General features: G+C 38.4%; 1 protein-coding gene across 8 annotated transcripts in view; it reads left to right on the top strand.

Moving 5' to 3' along the window:
* The window catches only part of DMXL2 (Dmx like 2), a 161,092-nt gene that overhangs the window by 69,762 nt on the left and 72,408 nt on the right, over positions 1 to 18,922 (top strand). For all 8 annotated transcript variants that reach the window (XM_060149954.1, XM_060149946.1, XM_060149917.1 and 5 more), the window contains 2 exons: positions 15,032 to 15,121; positions 17,502 to 17,619. In XM_060149954.1, coding sequence (XP_060005937.1) covers positions 15,032 to 15,121; positions 17,502 to 17,619 — 208 coding nt within the window. The remainder of the gene's footprint in view (positions 1 to 15,031; positions 15,122 to 17,501; positions 17,620 to 18,922) is intronic.

The raw sequence follows: 18,922 nt of genomic DNA, 5'->3' as shown, positions 1-18,922 counted from the left end.
TTTGCTGAGTGATAGAATAGCCTGAGTGGATACAGGAAAGTACGTGTATAAATAAGGCTTGTTCCAGAAACAGTGGTAATTGGACTGAAGCCACAAGTTCGGCATAGACAAAGTCTAGAAAAGTAGCATCTTTAAAATTATAGAGTTGGAAGATTTAAAGGTCCCCTAGTCTAACCAGCCATCTGATACTTTGTCTCTACCACATTCCTGCCAATTTGTCATCTGGCCCCCAAGGAGGGAAGCTCAACTCTAAACGCAGCTCATTCTGTCTTTGAATTACCATCACTATTATATTGAAATTAAACTTGTAATCCTTAAATTCTACTTGTTAGCTTTAGTTCCATTTAGAATAAGTCTAAGATTTCTTACATGTGAGAGCACCTCAGACACCTATGTTGGAACCCCTCAATTTTTTTCCTTAGGCCAAACCTGCTGCTCCTCTGCCTATAAATTTATCTAACTTTTATATTTGACCCTGGTTACTCTTCTGAGCAGTTTTCCGTTTGTTTATACACCGGGCATCGTAGGATCACTAGAATATAGCAGTACTGTGCCGTCTCTCAGTAGATACTATTACGTTTGGGCAGGCACGCCACATTCTTTGTATGTGATTCATAGTGAGCTGACTTTCAATTAAATATCACGGAGTCTTTTTATTTTTTTGCTAGTAAGCCATTCTGTATTTGTGCATTTGAATTTGGGACCCAAATATAGTCTTATTTCCCTATTACATTTCACCTTGCTAGGCTCAGCTCAACAGTACATCCTTTCAGTATCCTTTTGAATCCAGATTCTGTTACTGCTTTATGTGTTACTGCTTTATGACTTATATCACTGGCCTATTTGATGAGTGTTGTTCTACATCTTCATCTAAGTCAATTACAGAAATGTTAAACAGTACTGGACTGAAGAAAGAACCTAGCAGTATACATTTGAAATCTTTCTCCATTTTTTTTTTTTTTTTTTTTTTTTTTGCGGTACGCGGGCCTCTCACTGTTGTGGCCTCTCCCGTTGCGGAGCACAGGCTCTGGACACGCAGGCTCAGCGGCCATGGCTCACAGGCCCAGCCACTCCGTGGCATGTGGGATCTTCCCGGACCGGGGCACGAACCCGTGTCCCCTGCATTGGCAGGTGGACTCTCAACCACTGCGCCACCAGGGAAGCCCTGTTTCTCCATTTTTATTGTCTAGAATATTTCTCCAGCTTATCCCAAGGATTTGCATGAGGCAGCTTGTGGTGTACTTCACTGAAGTAAAATACACCCTGTCTGCCAAATCTTTTGCAGTCAAAAAAGGAAGTCAGATTTGTAGGAGATGATTGTTTTAATGTATAGTAGGTTGAATGTGTGTATCCTAATGTCTCTTGATGACTAAAACGTTGTACTAGATAGACATCAGGCTCTTTATTCTGACTTACAGAAGTATGTTATTTTCCTTTTTGAAAACTGGAATCTTTGCCTGTTTTTAGTCTTTTGGCTGTGGCAATCCCCATGATTTCTCAGAGAGAACATCCTCTGTAGTTCATTGTTCTCATTGGCAAAATTTCTCAATAACCTGGGCATTATCTTTTCCAGGAAAGTATACATTCATTTAGAGCAGTTGGATACATTCTTGGAATTCTAAAATTTATCTTGATCTTCTGCTCCAATGTACTTACCAATGTACTTTTTTCTTAAACCCTCCTTTTTTATTACTTTTTTTAAACTTAAAAAGTAATACTTATTCATTGTAGAAAATTTTTGGTCCTTTTTACTTTTGCAAGCTAAATTCTTGAAATAGAAGACCAGAGACAAAGTAGGAATTAGGAGTTCTTTATTCTCCTGATCTTTATTAACATTAAACCATCAGCCTCTGTTAATGAGCCTATCTTTCTCTTTCTCTTTGTACTCTGAAAACAATAATTAATTCAGTGACTTAATTTTTCAAACAAATCTTTAATTTTAGAATAGTTTTAGGTTTACAGAAAAGTTGGAGATATACTGCAGTTTCCATATACCCCTATCGTTAACATCTTATATTACCAGAATACATTTGTCACGACTAAGAAACAGTTATTGGTGTGATATGATTAATTAAACCCCAGACTTTATTAAGCCTTAACTGATTTTTTCCCACAAATGTCCTTTTCCACTAATGTTCCAGGACTTCATCCACAAAACCATATTACATTTAGTTGTCATGTCTCCTAAGTCTTCTCTGATCTGGGACAGTTTCTAAGTTTTCTTCATCTTCATCAGCTTTTTCTCATGACCTTGACAGTTTTGGGTAGTACCGGTGAGATATTTTATTGTATTTTCCTTTGACTTGAGTTTGTCTGCTATTTTTCTCATGGTTAGACTGGAGTTATGAGTTTTGGGGAAAAATACCTCAGGTGTGTGAAGTACGCTTCTTGTGTTACATCAGGGGCACATGCTAACAATATGGTTATTAGCATCTTCCCTCTTTTTTTCTTTTCAGGTGGAAGTTTGTTAATTTATTGATGTTTTTAAAGAACCAGCTATTTGTTTCACTGAATGCTTTGGTTTTGTTTTAATTTTCATTAGTATCTGCCCTATCTTTATTATTTTCTTCCTTACGCTTGATTTATTTTGGTTTTCGTTTACTAGGTTTCTTGAGATAGGAGCTTAGGTTCTGGTTTTTTTTTTTTTTTGGCCAAGTTGTGCAGCATGTTGTATCTTAGTTCCTGAACCAGGGATCGAACCCGTGCCCCCTGTGGTGGAAGCATGAAGTCTTAACCACTGGACTGCCAGAGAAGTCCTAGGAGCTTAGATTCTTTTTTTCCTTTTCTTTTGTTCTTTTCTTTCTTTCTTTATTTTATATAGCAGGTGGAGCTTAGATTCTTGATTTGAAACTGTTCTTATTTTCTTTTTTTTTTTTTAGGGAAAAATTACTCTTTAATTGAGGCTTTCTTTATACCTATTAACATCAAGTTTTTATAAATGTATTTTCAAAAACATTTTTAAATGTGTGCACAGTTTCAAAATTCAAACAGCATATACTGTACTGTTATTAAATAAAAACTCTGTATCACCTCCCCTATCCAAGTCCCACACTTTATTGGAAACCCCTTTAAACCTTTTGTTTTTAATTCTTTTGATAAGTTACCACCATAATTCTAAATGATATGCTTAGATTTCAGTTTCTTAATTTACCAGCAGTAGAAATCAAGTCATTTCCATCTTCTTTGATAGACAGGGAATTCAGCTCACATTCCACTTGCCTCTCTCTCTCCACTGAGTTTTGCTAGTTGTATTAGTGTGTGTGGTTTTTCTATTAGCTGCCTTTATACTTTTAAGTGATGTATACATAATCCTGTATTTTCGTTCCGTCTTCTTTACACAGTATCTCTTGTATCATCCCAAAGTAAAATGAAGAAAGTTGCACCCCTGCACTCACCCTTCCCTCCTCCTGCTCTCAACTTGACTTCTGCCAGCTGGAGCGTTACCTTTACAATGTCTTTTATGACATGCATGTTCTATTCTATAACTAAAATTAGGTCTTATGGTTTGATTTTAAAAATTGAAACTAGTAACCATCTAATTACAATTATGTAAATGTGATCATTTCAACTATTTGTCACTGATTTGTCACAGATTCTCTCAACGGAGAATGTCCAAAGGGTTAAAGTCAAATGACCTCTATTATATTCCATCAAGTGATCAGGCCAGTTTTGCTCGTCTTGTATTTGAATCAAAACTTTTTTCTCTAATTTTTCAGTTGTTTTCTTGGCATTTCTAATTTCTTGGGCTTCTTTTTTCTTGTTGAGAGGAAAAAAAAAAACCTAAGTCTTCTTCCCCACTGGGCTAAGAGCTCCCAGCTTCTTAATTGTCCTGCCTGTTAAATCTTCCTCTTTCTCTTCTTGGAGGAATTCCTTTTAGGGTCTTTTGAGCTGGTGTTTTAATTTGAGCTGTGTTTTTCGGGATGCTGCAGATGTGTCATCCTCTTCGTTTCACACCTGGAATTCCACCACTGTTTCCTGGACCATGAGCTGCTTTTCTCTCCTGTACTGTCGATAGATTACATCCTCAAATACTGTAAATTTTTTAAAAAGAAAGGTTGCCTGGTAGATAAGGATTCTGAAATCAGTCTGAATCCAACATGGCTGGAAAAGTGTTTATTTTACCTTCATATTTATTTTTTAAAATATTTATTTGGCTGCCCCGGGTCTTATTTGCGGCATACAGGCTCTTAGTTGCAGCATGTGGGATCTAGTTCCCTGAGCAGGGATTGAACCTGGGCTCCCTGCATTGGGAGCACAGAGTCTTAACTGCTGGACCACGAGGGAAGTCCCTTTCCCTTCATATTTAATTGATAAGTTTGGCTGGATATTAAATTCTAGATTTAAGATCTTTTTTTTGCCCTCAGAAATTTAGAGACTGTTATTTCTGTCCTCCAGTGTTTTGATAAGAGGTCTTATACCTATAATCCTCTTATTCTTTTATTAGTAACCCCTCCCTCTCTCGCTCTTTCTCTTGATGCTTCTAGAACAGCAATGTACAATAGAAATATAAAGTGAGCCATACATGTAACTTAAAAATTTTCTAGCAACCATTTAAAAGTGAAAAGAAACTGGTGATATTACTTTTTTAGCATGTTTTCATTAATCCAATATATCCAAAACAGAATTTCAACATGTAGTGAATATCTTACATTATTATTTTTTTAACATCTTTACTGGAGTATAATTGCTTTACAATGGTGTGTTAGTTTCTGCTTTATAACAAAGTGGATCAGCTATACATACACATATATCCCCATATCTCCTCCCTCTTGCGTCTCCCTCCCTCCCACCCTCCCTATCCCACCCCTCTAGGTGGACACAGAGCCCCGAGCTGATCTCCCTGTGCTATGCGGCTTATTCCCACTACCTATCTATTTTACATTTGGTAGTGTATATATGTACATGCCACTCTATCGCTTTGTCCCAGCTTACCATTCCACCTAGCCATGTCCTCAAATCTATTCTCTACGTCTGTGTCTTTATTCCTGTCCTGTCCCTAGGTTCATTAGAACCACTTTTTTTTTTTTTGATTCCATATCTTTGTATTAGCATATGGTATTTGTTTTTCTCTTTCTGACTGACTTCACTCTGTATGAGAGACTCTAGGTCCATCCACTCACTACAAATAACTCAATTTCATTTCTTTTTATGGCTGAGTAATATTCCATTGTATATATGTGCCACATCTTCTTTATCCATTCATCTGTCGATGGACACTTAGGTTACTTCCATGTCCTGGCTATTGTAAATAGAGCTGCAATGAACATTGTGGTACATGACTCTTTCTGAAGTCTGGTTTTCTCAGGGTATATGCCCAGTAGTGTGATTGCTGGGTCATATGGTAGTTCTATTTTTAGTTTTTAAAGGAACCTCCATACTGTTCTCCATAGTGGCTGTACCACTTTACATTCCCACCAACAATGCAAGAGAGTTCCCTTTTCTCTACACTCCCTGCAGCATTTATTGTTAGTAGATTTTTTGATGATGGCCATTCTGACTGGTGTGAGGGGATGCCTTATTTTAGTTTTGATTTGCATTTCTCTAATGATTAGTGATGTTGAGCATCCTTTCATGTGTTTGTTGGCAATCTGTATATCTTCTTTGGAGAAATGTCTGTTTAGGTCTTCTGCCCATTTTTGGAGTGGGTTGTTTGGATATTGTGCTGCATGAGCTGCTTGTAAATTTTGGAGATTAATCCTTTGTCAGTTGCTTCGTTTGCAAATATTTTCTCCCATTCTGAGTGTTGTCTTTTCGTCTTGTTTATGTTTTCCTTTGCTGTGCAAAAGCTTTGAAGTTTCATTAGGTCCCATTTGTTTATTCTTGTTTTTTTTCCATTTCCATAGGAGGTGGGTCAAAAAGGATCTTGCTGTGATTTATGTCAGAGTGTTCTGTCTATGTTTTCCTCTAAGAGTTTTATAGTGTCTGGTCTTACATTTAGGTCTTTAATCCACTTTGAGTTTACTTTTGTGTATGGTGTTAGGGAGTGTTCTAATTTCATTCTTTTACATGTAGCTGTCCAATTTTCCCAGCACCACTTATTGAACAGGCTGTCTTTTCTCCATTGTATATCCTTGCCTCTTTTATCAAAGATAAGGTGACCACATGTGCGTAGGTTTATCTCTGGGCTTTCTATCCTGTTCCATTGATGTATGTTTCTGTTTTTGTGCCAGTACCATACTGTCTTGATTACTGTAGCTTTGTACTATAGTCTGAAGTCCAGGAGCCTGATTCCTCCAGCTCCATTTTTCTTTCTCAAGATTGCTTTGGCTATTCAGGGTCTTTTGTGTTTCCATACAAATTGTGAAATTTTTTGTTGTAGTTCTGTGAAAAATGCCATTGGTATTTTGATAGAAATTGCACTAAATCTGTAGATTGCTTTGGGTAGTATAGTCATTTTCACCATGTTGATTCTTCCAATCCAAGAACATGGTATATCTCTCCATCTATTTGTATCATCTTTAATTTCTTTCATCAGTGTCTTATAGATTTCTGCATACAGGTCTTTTGTCTCGTTACGTAGGTTTATTCATAGGTATTTTATTCTTTTTGTTGCAGTGGTAAATGGAAGTGTTTCCTTAATTTCCCTTTCAGATTTTTCATCATTAGTGTATAGGAATGCCAGAGATCTCTGTGCATTAATTTTGTATCCTGCAACTTTACCAGATTCGTTGATTAGCTCTAGTAGTTCTCTGGTAGCATCTTTAGGATTCTCTATATATAGTATCATGTCATCTGCAAAGAGTGACAACTTTACTTCTTTTTCCAATTTGGATTCCTTTTATTTCTTTTTTTTCTCTGATTGCTGTGGCTAAAACTTCCAAAACTATGTTGAATAACAGTGGTGAGAGTGGACATCCTTGTCGTGTACCTGATCTTAGAGGAAATGGTTTCAGTTTTTCACCATTGAGAATGATGTTGGCTGTGTGTTTGTCATATATGGCCTTTATTATGTTGAGGTAAGTTCCCTCTGTGCCTACTTTCTGGAGGGTTTTTTTTTTATCATAAACAGGTGTTGAATTTTGTCAAAAGCTTTTTATGCATCTATTGAGATGATGATATGGTTTTTCTCCTTCAATTTGTTAATATGGATTTTCACATTGATTGATTTGTGTATATTGGTAAATCCTTGCATTCCTGGGATAAACCCCATTTGATCATGGTGTATGATCCTTTTAATGTGTTATTGGATAATGTTTGCTAGTATTTTGTTGAGGATTTTTGCATCTATGTTCATCAGTGATATTGGCCTGTAGTTTTCTTTCTTTGTGGCATCTTTGTCTGGTTTTGGTATCAGGGTGATGGTGGCCTCATAAAATGAGTTTTGGAGTGTTCCTCCTTCTGCTGTATTTTGGAAGAGTTTGAGAAGGATAGGTGTTAGCTCTTCTCTAAATGTTTGATAGAATTTGCCTGTGAAGCTATTTGGTCCTGGGCTTTTGTTTGTTGGCAGATTTTAAATCACAGTCTCAATTTCAATGGTTCTAATCAGTCTGTTTATATTTTCTGTTTCTTCCTGGTTCAGTCTCAGAAGGTTGTGCTTTTCTAAGAATTTGTCCATTTCTTCCAGGTTGTCCATTTTATTGGCATATAGGTGCTCGTAGTAATCTCTCATAATTCTTTGTATTTCTGCAGTGTCAGTTGTTACCTCTCCTTTTTCATTTGTAATTCTATTGATTTGAGTCTTCTCCCTTTTTTTCCTGATGAGTCTGGCTAATGGTTTATCAATTTTGTTTATCTTCTCAAAGAACCAGCTTTTAGTTTAATTGATCTTGGCTGTCATTTCCTTCATTTCTTTTTCATTTATTTCTGATCTGATCTTTATGATTTATTTCCTTCTGCTAAGTTTGGGTTTTTGTTTTGTTCTCTCTCTAATTGTTTTAGGTGTAAGATTAGGTTGTTTTTTTAGATGTTTCTTGTTTCTTGAGCTAGGATTGTATTGCTATAAACTGCCCTCTTAGAACGGCTTTTGCCACATCCCATAGGTGTTGGGTCTTCGAGTTTTCATTGTCATTTGTTTCTAGGAATTTTTTGATTTCCTCACTGGTCTCTTGGTTATTAACTAGTGTATTGTTTAGTCTCCATGTGTTTGTATTTTTTACAGACTTTTCTCCTGTAATTGATATCTAGTCTCATAACACTGTGGTCAGAAAAGATACTTGATATGATTTCAGTTTTCTTAAATTTACCGAGGCTTGGTTTGTGACCCAGGATATGATCTATCGTGGAGAATGTTCCATGAGCACTTGAGAAGAAAGTGTATTCTGTTGTTTTTGGATGGAATGTCCTGTAAATATAAATTAATTTGATATTTACAAATTAATTGTTTAATTAATGTGTTTAATGTGTCATTTAAAGCTTGTGTTTCCTTATTTATTTTCTTTTTGGATGATCTGTCCATTGGTGAAAGTAGGGTGTTAAAGTCCCCTACTATGATTGTGTTACTGTTGATTTCCCCTTTTATGGCTGATAGCATTTGCCTTATGTATTGAAGTGCTCCTGTGTTGGATGCATAAATACTTAAGATTGTTATATCTTCTTCTTGGATTGATCCCTTGATCATTATGTAGTGTCCTTCTATGTCTCTTGTAATAATCTTTATTTTAAAGTCTATATTTTGTCTGATATGAGAATTGCTGCTCCAGCTTTCTTTTGATTTCCACTTGCATGGAATATCTTTTTCCATCCCCTCATTTTCAGTCTGTATGTGTCCCTAGGTGTGAAGTGGGTCTCTTGTAAACAGCATATATATGGGTCTTTTTTGTATCCATTCAGCCAGTCTTTGTCTTTTGGTGGGAGCATTTAATCCATTTACATTTAAGGTAATTATCGATATGTATGTTCCTATTCCCATTTTCTTAATTGGGTTTGTTATTGTAGGTCTTTTCCTTCTCTTGTGTTGCTTGCCTAGAGAAGTTCCTTTGGTATTTGTTGTAAAGCTGGTTTGGTGGTGCTGAATTGAATTCTCTTAGCTTTTGCTTGTATGTAAAGGTTTTAATTTCTCTGTTGAATCTGAATGAGATCCTTGCTGGGTAGAATAATCTTGGTTTTTCCCTTTCATCACTTTAAATATGTCCTGCCACTGCCTTCTGGCTTGCAGAGTTTCTGCTGAAAGATCAGCTGTTAACCTTATGGGGATTCCCTTGTATGTTATTTGTTGTTTTTCCCTTGCTACTTATAATATTTTTTCTTTGTATTTGATATTTTGATTAATATGTGTCTTGGCGTGTTTCTTCTTGGATTTATCCTGTATGGGACTCTCTGTGCTTCCTGGACTTGATTAACTATTTCCTTTCCCATATTAGTGAAGTTTTCAACTATAATCTCTTCAAATATTTTCTCAGTCCCTTTCTTTTTCTCTTCTTCTTCTGGGACTCCTATAATTTGAATGTTGGTGCGTTTAATGTTGTCCCAGAGGTCTCTGAGACCGTCCTCCATTCTTTTCATTCATTTTTCTTTATTCTACTCTGCGGTAGTTATTTCCATTATTTTATCTTCTAGGTAACTTATCCGTTCTTCTGCCTCAGTTATTCTGCTATTGATTCCTTCTAGAGAATATTTAATTTCATTTATTGTGTTGTTCATCATTGTTTGTTTGCTCTTTGGTTCTTCTAGTTCCTTGTTAAACGTTTCTTGTATTTTCTCCATTCTATTTCCAAGATTTGGGATCATCTTTACTATCATTACTCTGAATTCTTTTCCAGGTAGACTGCCTGTTTCCTCTTCATTTGTTTGGTCTGGTGGGTGTTTACCTTGCTCCTTCATCTGTTGTGTGTTTCTCTGTCTTCTCGTTTTGCTTAACTTACTGTGTTTGGGGTCTCCTTTTCTCAGGCTGCAGGTTCGTAGTTCCCGTTCCGTTGTTTTTGGTGTCTGTCCCCAGTGGCTAGGGTTGGTTCAGTGGGTTGTGTAGGCTTCCTGGTGGTGGGGACTGGTGTCTGTGTTCTGGTGGATGAGGCTGGATCTTGTCTTTCTGGTGGGCAGGACCGCATCCGGTGGTGTATTTTGGTGTGTCTGTGACCTTATTATGATTTTAGACAGCCTCTCTGCTAATGGGTGGTGTTGTCTTCCGTCTTCCTAGTTGTTTGGCATAGGGTGTCCAGCACTGTAGCTTGCTGGTCATTGAGTGGAGCTGGGTTTTAGTGTTGAGATGGAGATCCCTGGGAGAGGTTTTGCTATCTGATATTACATGGAGCTTGGAGGTCTATGGTGGACCAATGTCCTGAACTCAGCTTTCCCACTTCACAGGCTCAGGTCTGACCTCTGGCCGGAGCACCAAGACCCTGCCAGCCACACGGCTGAAAGAAAAGGGAGAAAAAAGGAAAGAAAGAAAAAATAAAATAAAATAAAGTTATTAAAATAAAATTTTTTTAAATTATTAAAAATAAAAAACGTTAAAAAGTAATAAAGAAAAGAAAGAAGAGAGCAACCAAACCAAAATACAAATCCACCAATGATAGCAAGCGCTAAAAACTATACTAATAAGACAAACAAACAAAAAGAACACAACAAAGAAAACGGACAGACAGAACCCTAGGATAAATGGTAAAAACAAAGGTATACAGGCAGAAATCACACAAAGAAATATACACATGCACACTCCAGAAAGGGAAAAAGGAAAAAAAAAATATATGTATTAAAAAAAAAGGAAGAGAGCAACCAAATCAATAAACAAGTCTACCAATAATAATAAACTCTAAATACTAAACTAATGTAAAGATAAAACCAGAAAAAAATTAGATGCAGAAAGCAAACCCCAAGTCTACAGTTGCTCCCAACGTCCACCACCTCAATTTTGGGATGATTTGTTGTCTACTTCGGTATTCCACAGATGCAGGGTACATCAAGTTGATTGTGGAGATTTCATCTGCTGCTCCTGAGGCTGCTGGGAGAGATTTCCCTTTCTCTTCTTTGGTTGCACAGCTCCTGGGGTTCAGCTTTGGATTTGGCCCCGCCTATGCATGTAGGTCACCTGAGGGCATCTATTCTTCCGCTCAGACAGGATGGGGTTAAAGTAGCAGCTGATTAGGGGGCTCTGGCTCACTCATACCAGGGGCAGGGAGGGTATGGAATGCGGGGCGAGCCTGCAGTGGCACAGGCTGGTGTGACGTTGCAACAGCCTGAGGTGCACCATGTGTTCTCCCGGGGAAGTTGCCTCTGGATCATGGGACCCTGGCAGTGGCGGGCTGCACAGGCTTCTGGGAGGGGAGGTGTGGATAGTGACCTGTGCTTGCACACAGGCTTCTTAGTGGCTGCAGAAGCAGCCTTAGCGTTTCATGCCCGTCTCTGGTGTCCGCACTGATAGGCACGGCTTGCGCCCGTCTCTGGACCTCATCTAGGCGGTGCTCTGAATCCCCTCTCCTCGTGCACACCGAAACAGTGGTCCCTTGCCTCTTAGGCAGTTCCAGACTTTTCCCCAGACTCCCTCCCGGCTAGCCGTGGCGCACTAGCCCCCTTCAGGCTGTGTTCACGCAGCCAACCCCAGTCCTCTCCCTGGGATCTGACCTCCGAAATCTGAGCCTCAGCTCCCATCCCCTACCTGCCCTGGTGGGTGAGCAGACAAGCCTCTCAGGCTGGTGAGTGCTGGTCAGCACTGATCCTCTCTGCGGGAATCTGTCCACTTTGCCCTCTGTACCCTTCTTGCTGAGCTCTCCTCCGTGGCTCCGAAACATCTCCCCCGCCCACCCCATCTCTACCAGTGAAGGGGCTTCCTAGTGTGTGGAAACTTTTCCTCCTTCACTGCTCCCTCCCAGAGGTGCAGGTTCCAACCGTATTCTTTTGTCTCGTTTTTTCTTTTTTCTTTTGCCCTACTCACATACGTGTGGAGTTTCTTGCCTTTTGGGAAGTCTGAGGTCTTCTGCCAGCATTCAGTAGGTGTTTTGTAGGAGCAGTTACACATGTAGATGTATTTCTGATGTATTTGTGGGGAGGAAGACGATCTCCACGTCTTAGTCCTCCGCCATCTTGAGGGTCTCCCCGTTCTTATTTTGTAATGTATGCATTTAGTGCTATAAGTTTTTGTCTCAGTCCTGAGAAGCATTATAAGTAGGATTTTTATTTTCATTCAGTTCACTATGATTTTCCTTGAGAATTCCTATTCCATGGATTATTTAGAAGTACGCTATTTAGTTTCAAGTGTTTAGAGATTTTCCTGTTATCCTGTTACTGACTTCTAGTTTGATCCCATTGTGGTAGGAGAACACACTCTTATGATTTTATTCCTTTTACATGTATTGAGGTTTGTTTTATGGCCCAGAATATGGTGTATCTTAGTATACATTTCATGGCACTTGAAAAGTATATATTCTGCTATTGTTGGATTGGGTGTTCTGTCAATGTCTGATTCTGTTTTGATTGATGGTATTGTTGAGTTCTTCTAGTTCTTTGCTAAGTTTTTTTTTTTAATTTATTTTACTTTTGGCTGTGTTGGGTCTTCGTTGCTGCATGCAGGCTTTCTCTAGTTGCAGCGAGCAGGGGCTCGTTGTGGTGCATGGGCTTCTCATTGCAGTGGCTTCTCTTGTTGTGGAGCATGGGCTCTAGGTGTGCATGCTTCAGTAGTTGTGGCACGTGGGCTTAGTTGCTGCATGGCATGTGGGATCTTCCCAGACCTGGGCTTGAACCCGTGTCCCCTGCATTGGCAGGTGGATTCCTAACCACTGCACCACCAGGGAAGCCCCTTTGCTAATTTTTTGCGTAGCTCTCTATCAGCTGTTGTGAGAAGGGTGTTGAAGTCTCCAACTGTAATTGTGAATTTGTCCATTTCTCCTTTCAGTTCTATGAGTTTTTGTTTCACATGTTCTGCAGTTCTGCTGTTTGCATATATTTAGTATGCAAATATATTTATATTTGCAGTACATTTAGTCTGAAATCAAGGTGTTAGCAGGTCCATGTTCTTCCTGAAGGCTCTAGGGGAAGAAGCTTTCTTGCCTCTTCTAGCTTCTGGTGGCTCTTGGCAATACTTGGTGCTCCTAGACTTGAAGCTGTAGCACTGTAGTCTCTGTCTCTGTTTTCACGCAGCTTTATTTTCTCTGAGTGTCCTCTCCTCTCCTTATATGGACAGCAGACATTTGATTTATCTCCCTGATCCCATGTGACCTTACCTTAAACAGATTGTATTTGCAAACATCCCATTTCCAAATAAGATTACATTCTGAGATTCTGGGTGGACCTGAGTTTTTGAGGGGATACTATTCAACTCACTAAACTGACCAAGTTGTTTTCCTCATAAGTTATATCTGCAGTTGCATAGTCAGAAACCTTCAAAGTCTCTTGAGCCTCCAGACTCCTTGAGCCACTTTGACTTTCAGAGCCTCATGCTGAAATTTTTGAGATTCTTGCCTAATTCTGAGATTTTTGCCTTTTTAAAATACAGACTACAGAGCCTTACCCTTATTGTTGACCTTAAACTCTTAAGATAACATGATGACTTTCTGTCAGGTTTCCATTATTCTCATTTTTTTCCTTTTAAGTCAGAGCAGCAGTTTTCCTAGTTACTTCCTCTACTAATATTGAGTTAAAGTATAGCAAGAAGTTGACACATGCTGTGCTCTTCCTCAAATGAGATTTTTAGTAGATCTGAGTAGAGACTAACTTTTTTTTTTTGAATTCCATGAGAAACATCTTGAATTTTGAATTTTACTCTGTGGATTTAGGGGCACTAGAGATTTTTGGACAGGGAGGTAAAGTGGTTAATCTGCAGGATGGGGAGTAGTTGATGGGTACTGGACGCATGGAGACGACGGGGAGTCTGTTGGGGTGGCACATGAATCATCTGGAGAGCTTGTTAAAATGCAGATGTGTTAGCTTTGGGGTCTGAGAGTCTGCGTTTATGAAAAGCTGTTGCTGCTGGTCTAGTGACCACACTTTAAGTAGCTAAGATTCATGATGTGTTAGAGAAATTCCGGTGTTTTAATCTCACCAACTGTAGGCCACAGTTGAGTCCAGATTTCAAGTGGACAAACCCAGCAGACCGTTGGCACCACTTCCGGGTGTCTCAGCCAACATTTTAAATCCTGAATCTTGGGTGAATATACCCATAACAATAAATTCAGCCCTACCCAAGCACATATTTTGTCCTCCTTTGTCTAATAACCCTATAATCTCTTCCCATTCATGCACTCTGGAATTCTGCTGATACAAATTGGAAAGATCCTACAGCTCTGGTGTATATGCTGCTCTCCCATAGCCAACCTTGTACTTAGACTCCTAGGCTAAGCTGGGATCTTATTCCTCTTAGTGGCCTGAAGGTAGTAAATAGTGGAGGTGGTGCTGAGGAGAATGGGCATCTCAGTTTTTTTTTTTTTTTTTTGGCGGTACGCGGGCCTCTCACTGTTGTGGCCTCTCCCGTTGCGGAGCACAGGCTCCGGATGCTCAGGCTCAGCGGCCATGGCTCACGGACCCAGCCGCTCCGCGGCATGTGGGATCTTCCCGGACCGGGGCACGAACCCGTGTCCCCTGCATCGGCAGGCAGACTCTCAACCACTGCGCCACAAGGGAAACCCGGCATCTCAGTTTTTATGCTAGAGAAGGCTGCTTGGAAGGAGGGAGAGGGAAAACTGCTTTTTTCAGCAGAAAGGTTTTGGGGTTTTGGGATTCAAAGTTAGGCTTCCTCTTAGTTTACACATCCCCATCCCAAGACACAGAGTCCCACTTCTCAACCTTCGCCCTTATCTTCGATCTGGCAGGGTTGTACTTTTAAATGGCGTTGCAGATCTGCAAACCATACACATAGGCATAGGGCTAGATCCTCAGCCAGATCTCTCATGGAGCATTAAGGTTGCTAAATGAAGACATGTTCAAAGAACTAGATGCCTTGAAGTTATATACTGTTTATGTAAACACTATAGAGTTTTTTCCTTAGTTAATTTTTAAAATGAGAATGAGTAAAGAAAGTTGAAATATTTCTTTGAATGTATGAATTGCCATTTGTTAGTCAGTGAATGTTTAGAAGGGCCTTTAATGTCCGAGATGCTGTGTCATATTGACAGTAGATTCATATGTTGTTGATCATTAACTTTTTTTTTTTTTTTTTTTTTTACAGAAACTTATTGGAGAAGTGTTTAATATTGTGAGCCAACAGTCTACTGCTCGACCTGGGTGCATTATTGAGCTCAATGCAATAACCAACCAAGTAAAACCATGCTTGTGAATTGGTGTTACTAACATACTTTATCCCAGAGTGCTTAATATGCATAAGATACACAGTTGAACCTTGAACAACTTGGGGGTTAGGAGCACTGACCCTTCTCACTATAGAAAATCCACATATAACTTACGGCCAGCTTTCTGGATCCTCAGTTCTGCATCTGCATATACAGTTAACTGCAGATTGAGTAGTACTGTAATAATTACTATTGAAAAAATTTCCCACGTAAGGGGACCTGTGCCGTTCAAGAGTCAACTATATTTCATTGCAGAATAGTTCTCTTGTTTGATACTAAATATAGCCAACTTCTCTTGATTTCCTTAGTGAAAATCTCCAGTGATTTACGAATTCTTTTTCTCCAGTTGAATTGTATCTGTAGCCTTATTTCCTGTTTAAAGGTCATTTGATTCAGTCAGGGAAGCCATGAAGGAAAATACAGTACAGCTGCATAGAGGCATGGTTTGTGGTTTTTCTTTTTCTATTGTTACTCATTTCAGCTCAGTAGATGGTGACATCAGCTTTAAGAGTGTTTGCTTTGTTAGGCTGACTATTAGATATTTTTATGAGATCCATTAAAATGAAGATAGAAGTAGGATCAAAGTATGCATTTATTTTCTAAGTACAGGTCTTTTGTGTAGGCAGTGTTCTTTCCTAGCCCCTACCTAGAAAAGAAGGAGAACCCTTCCCTCTACAGGGAGTTTGTAAATCCCATCATAGCCCTCATATTTGTTTCTTCAGGATCATGTTTATGGACTGAAGGGGATAGAAGTAATATATTCATTCCAAATATGAAAAAAGGTTACTTTGATGAGGAAGTTACCAACTATTTTCAAACAAGGAAATGAAGAAAGAGCCAACCATATTTAAAAATAAACACAGTGTTATGTCATTATTTTTCCATGATGCCTTGCACATTCTGTTAGGGAAAATGTCATAATTTCCACCAATGTAGAGAAATGACCACATCAGCTCATGGCAACAGAAATGTGGCTGCCAGACTCAAATTACTAACGCCTCCTAGGAAACCCTTAACTTGTGATTTCCTTTTTTTCACTCTATAGGGATATGGGAGAAGAGTGTATTAGCTTCAACCCATAAATGTCTTAATTTTTAATGAACTGCGAGTTAAATTCATTTCCCCAGTGTAGCCCCTTCTCTACTCTGTACCATGGGATATTATTACAGACCTCTTTCACCTAGCATTTTGCTTTTTACTTCATACTTTTTGAAGATTTTTCCCTTTCCATTTGTGGCTATCTTTATCACAGGGCTGGTAAGCTGCAAGCACTGATAAATGGCTTAGGCTTATAAATCATTCTGTGTTTCCCGTGTGCTGTATGATTTCTGTATCCATGAAAGCGTCACCCTTCCCTTTTCTTTCATTTATTCTTCTTCCCTGGGGAAGGTGACCTTTTATGCTATGAATGTGAAGGGATTTTTTTATGTTTCTTTATGGAGAGACATAAAAGTACCTTATAACTTTCATAAAAATTTTGTGGGTCAACCTAATGTCATAGTCATTTTATTTCCTTCTATCAGTACTATGAAAGGAGGCTGATTTGCTTTATTCTCTAAGATTATAGCCCATACATTCAGTGCCAAGGTTATCATAGCTGCTTGCCTTCCTTGAAATCTGTGGGGCAGCCATCAAATTGTCTTGACCTACTTCCGTAATAAGCTTTTGTTTGGATTTAGCCTTTCCTTGAATTTCAGTTCACTTTTGTGATTCTAAGTAGCTATTTGTGATTATCTTTACTCTTCTTCTCTGTGTGGTCCCAAACATGATTTTGTAGCATCAGCTGACTGTGATGTTTCGTCTATTCTTTTAGAAATCTTAGTTACTTAAATGTAAATACATTTCTTCAGAGATGTGTCATTCCTACTGGCTGTTATAGGATCCTTCATAATTCCCACTAGACAGACTTATTGGAAATACTTTGAGGACCTTTCTGGGTTTTTTTTTGGTTTTCAAGTAGAATTAGAAAAAGAGCGTATGGTAGTGTGCTTAATATGGTCTGCATGGCCTTCTCCAGCCAGTCATGAGACCTGATATTTTTGAACTCAGAGTGGCCTAGGTTACTTAACTGTTTTTTTTTTTTTTTTGAGATGCAGACCTGTTGATTTGTTTTTACTAGAGTTTCACAGTTCTGCTGTTGACTATAGCATCTTTGAAAGTAATTTATCTAATGATTTTTTTCTCTTGCTTTTTCCACTCTATATAAAGAATAGAAAGAATTCTATTCTATAAAGAATAGAAATTGTTAGAGAGTTTTTTTCTTCTGTTTTATATTAGGGTTCTTGGGGAGGTAGTGGGTGGAAGATACAGAATTTCAAAGATAAAACTTTACTTGTTTCATATTTGTAGTGTGGCTCAAATACACAGTTGCTTCATGTGTTTCAAGAAGACTTCATTAGAGGATATAAACCACATAAAGAAGATATGGAGAAAAAGGAAACAGAAATATTTTTTCAACCATCACAAGGTACTGTTAAAAAATAGTCTTGAGGGGCTTCCCTGGTGGCGCAGTGGTTGAGAGTCCGCCTGCCGATGCAGGGGACACGGGTTCGTGCCCCGGTCCGGGAAGATCCCACGTGCCGCAGAGCGGCTGGGCCCGTGAGCCACGGCCGCTGAGCCTGTGCTCCGCAACGGAAGAGGCCACAACAGTGAGAGGCCCGCATACCGCAAAAAAAGAAAAAAAAAACAACACAGTTTGTAAAAAATAGTCTTGAGTTCAATACCTTAATCTTAGAAAACCTTCAAACTTTCATTGAGTGTGGATCTTTATATCTAAAGTCATCACTCGTGATTTTTGGCAAATACTCTAGTTCTATCAGAATTGCTTTTTTGTAGGTGAAGAACACATGAGGGTAAAAATTACATTTTGAAAGACAGGTTCTCTGGTGACATAGCCTTTTGCCAAGAAATGTTATTTATGAAACCTAGTTTAATTGTTTAAAAACTTAACTTCGGTTGTTCAACTCTACAATTAAATTGTTTTGGTTGGTAGTAAGTATCCTTCTGGTATCTTAAGGAAGCCAATTAATATAAGTTTACTAAAGATTACTGATAAATATAGGAGGGAGATATTACGTTGTATGGTATACCAGGAAGCTTAGGTACGCTTAGGTTTTATGTTGTATGGTATACCAGGAATTAAAGGTACCATCTCATAGTTTTCCTCTCTGAAGGCTTGTATTTATTTCTTCTTCTTGTGAAAGAAAGTAGTTCTCCTAAGACCTTTCAAGAACAAACCGTATGATATTTAAACTTTATTATTTAGCTTTAAATATTCCTTTTAGAAGTTATACTTTGTAATTATAAAACTTTCATGTTCTATTTGAAAATTAAATTTGAAAATAGAGCATACTGAGTAGAATACTTTCTGTATGAAGGTAGGAAAGACATGTCCTACTTTAAGAATTCATTTTCTGTGATTAATAGTTTTTAGTTTACAAAGGGTTTCCAGGTATTTTATCTCATTTGGTTATAGATTGTAAGTATCCAGAAGGACATATTTAATTTTCTTAGTATAGCTTTTATCACAGAATTATGTATAGTCATTTAAGGAAGGTATTTCTACTGAATTTGTACAGTTAATTTTGTTTTCTTTAGTGGAAAATCAGAATGAGTTCTGTCTTCTGTGAGGCTTAGCTCAAACATCTTTTCACCCCTCAGACTAATAATTTTTTCCCTTTCCTGCATCTTTCTTCATAGATCAGAACTTTTCTTCTTTCTAAGTTATTCAGTTGTCACGTTCAGTTTTATTTCACTGTCACTATAGCATA

Source organism: Lagenorhynchus albirostris, chromosome 1 (assembly GCF_949774975.1).
Source record: "Lagenorhynchus albirostris chromosome 1, mLagAlb1.1, whole genome shotgun sequence".
NCBI lineage: Eukaryota > Metazoa > Chordata > Mammalia > Artiodactyla > Delphinidae > Lagenorhynchus > Lagenorhynchus albirostris.
The sequence above is the reverse complement of the archived record's forward strand: the minus strand, read 5'-3'. Positions and strand labels throughout refer to the sequence as shown.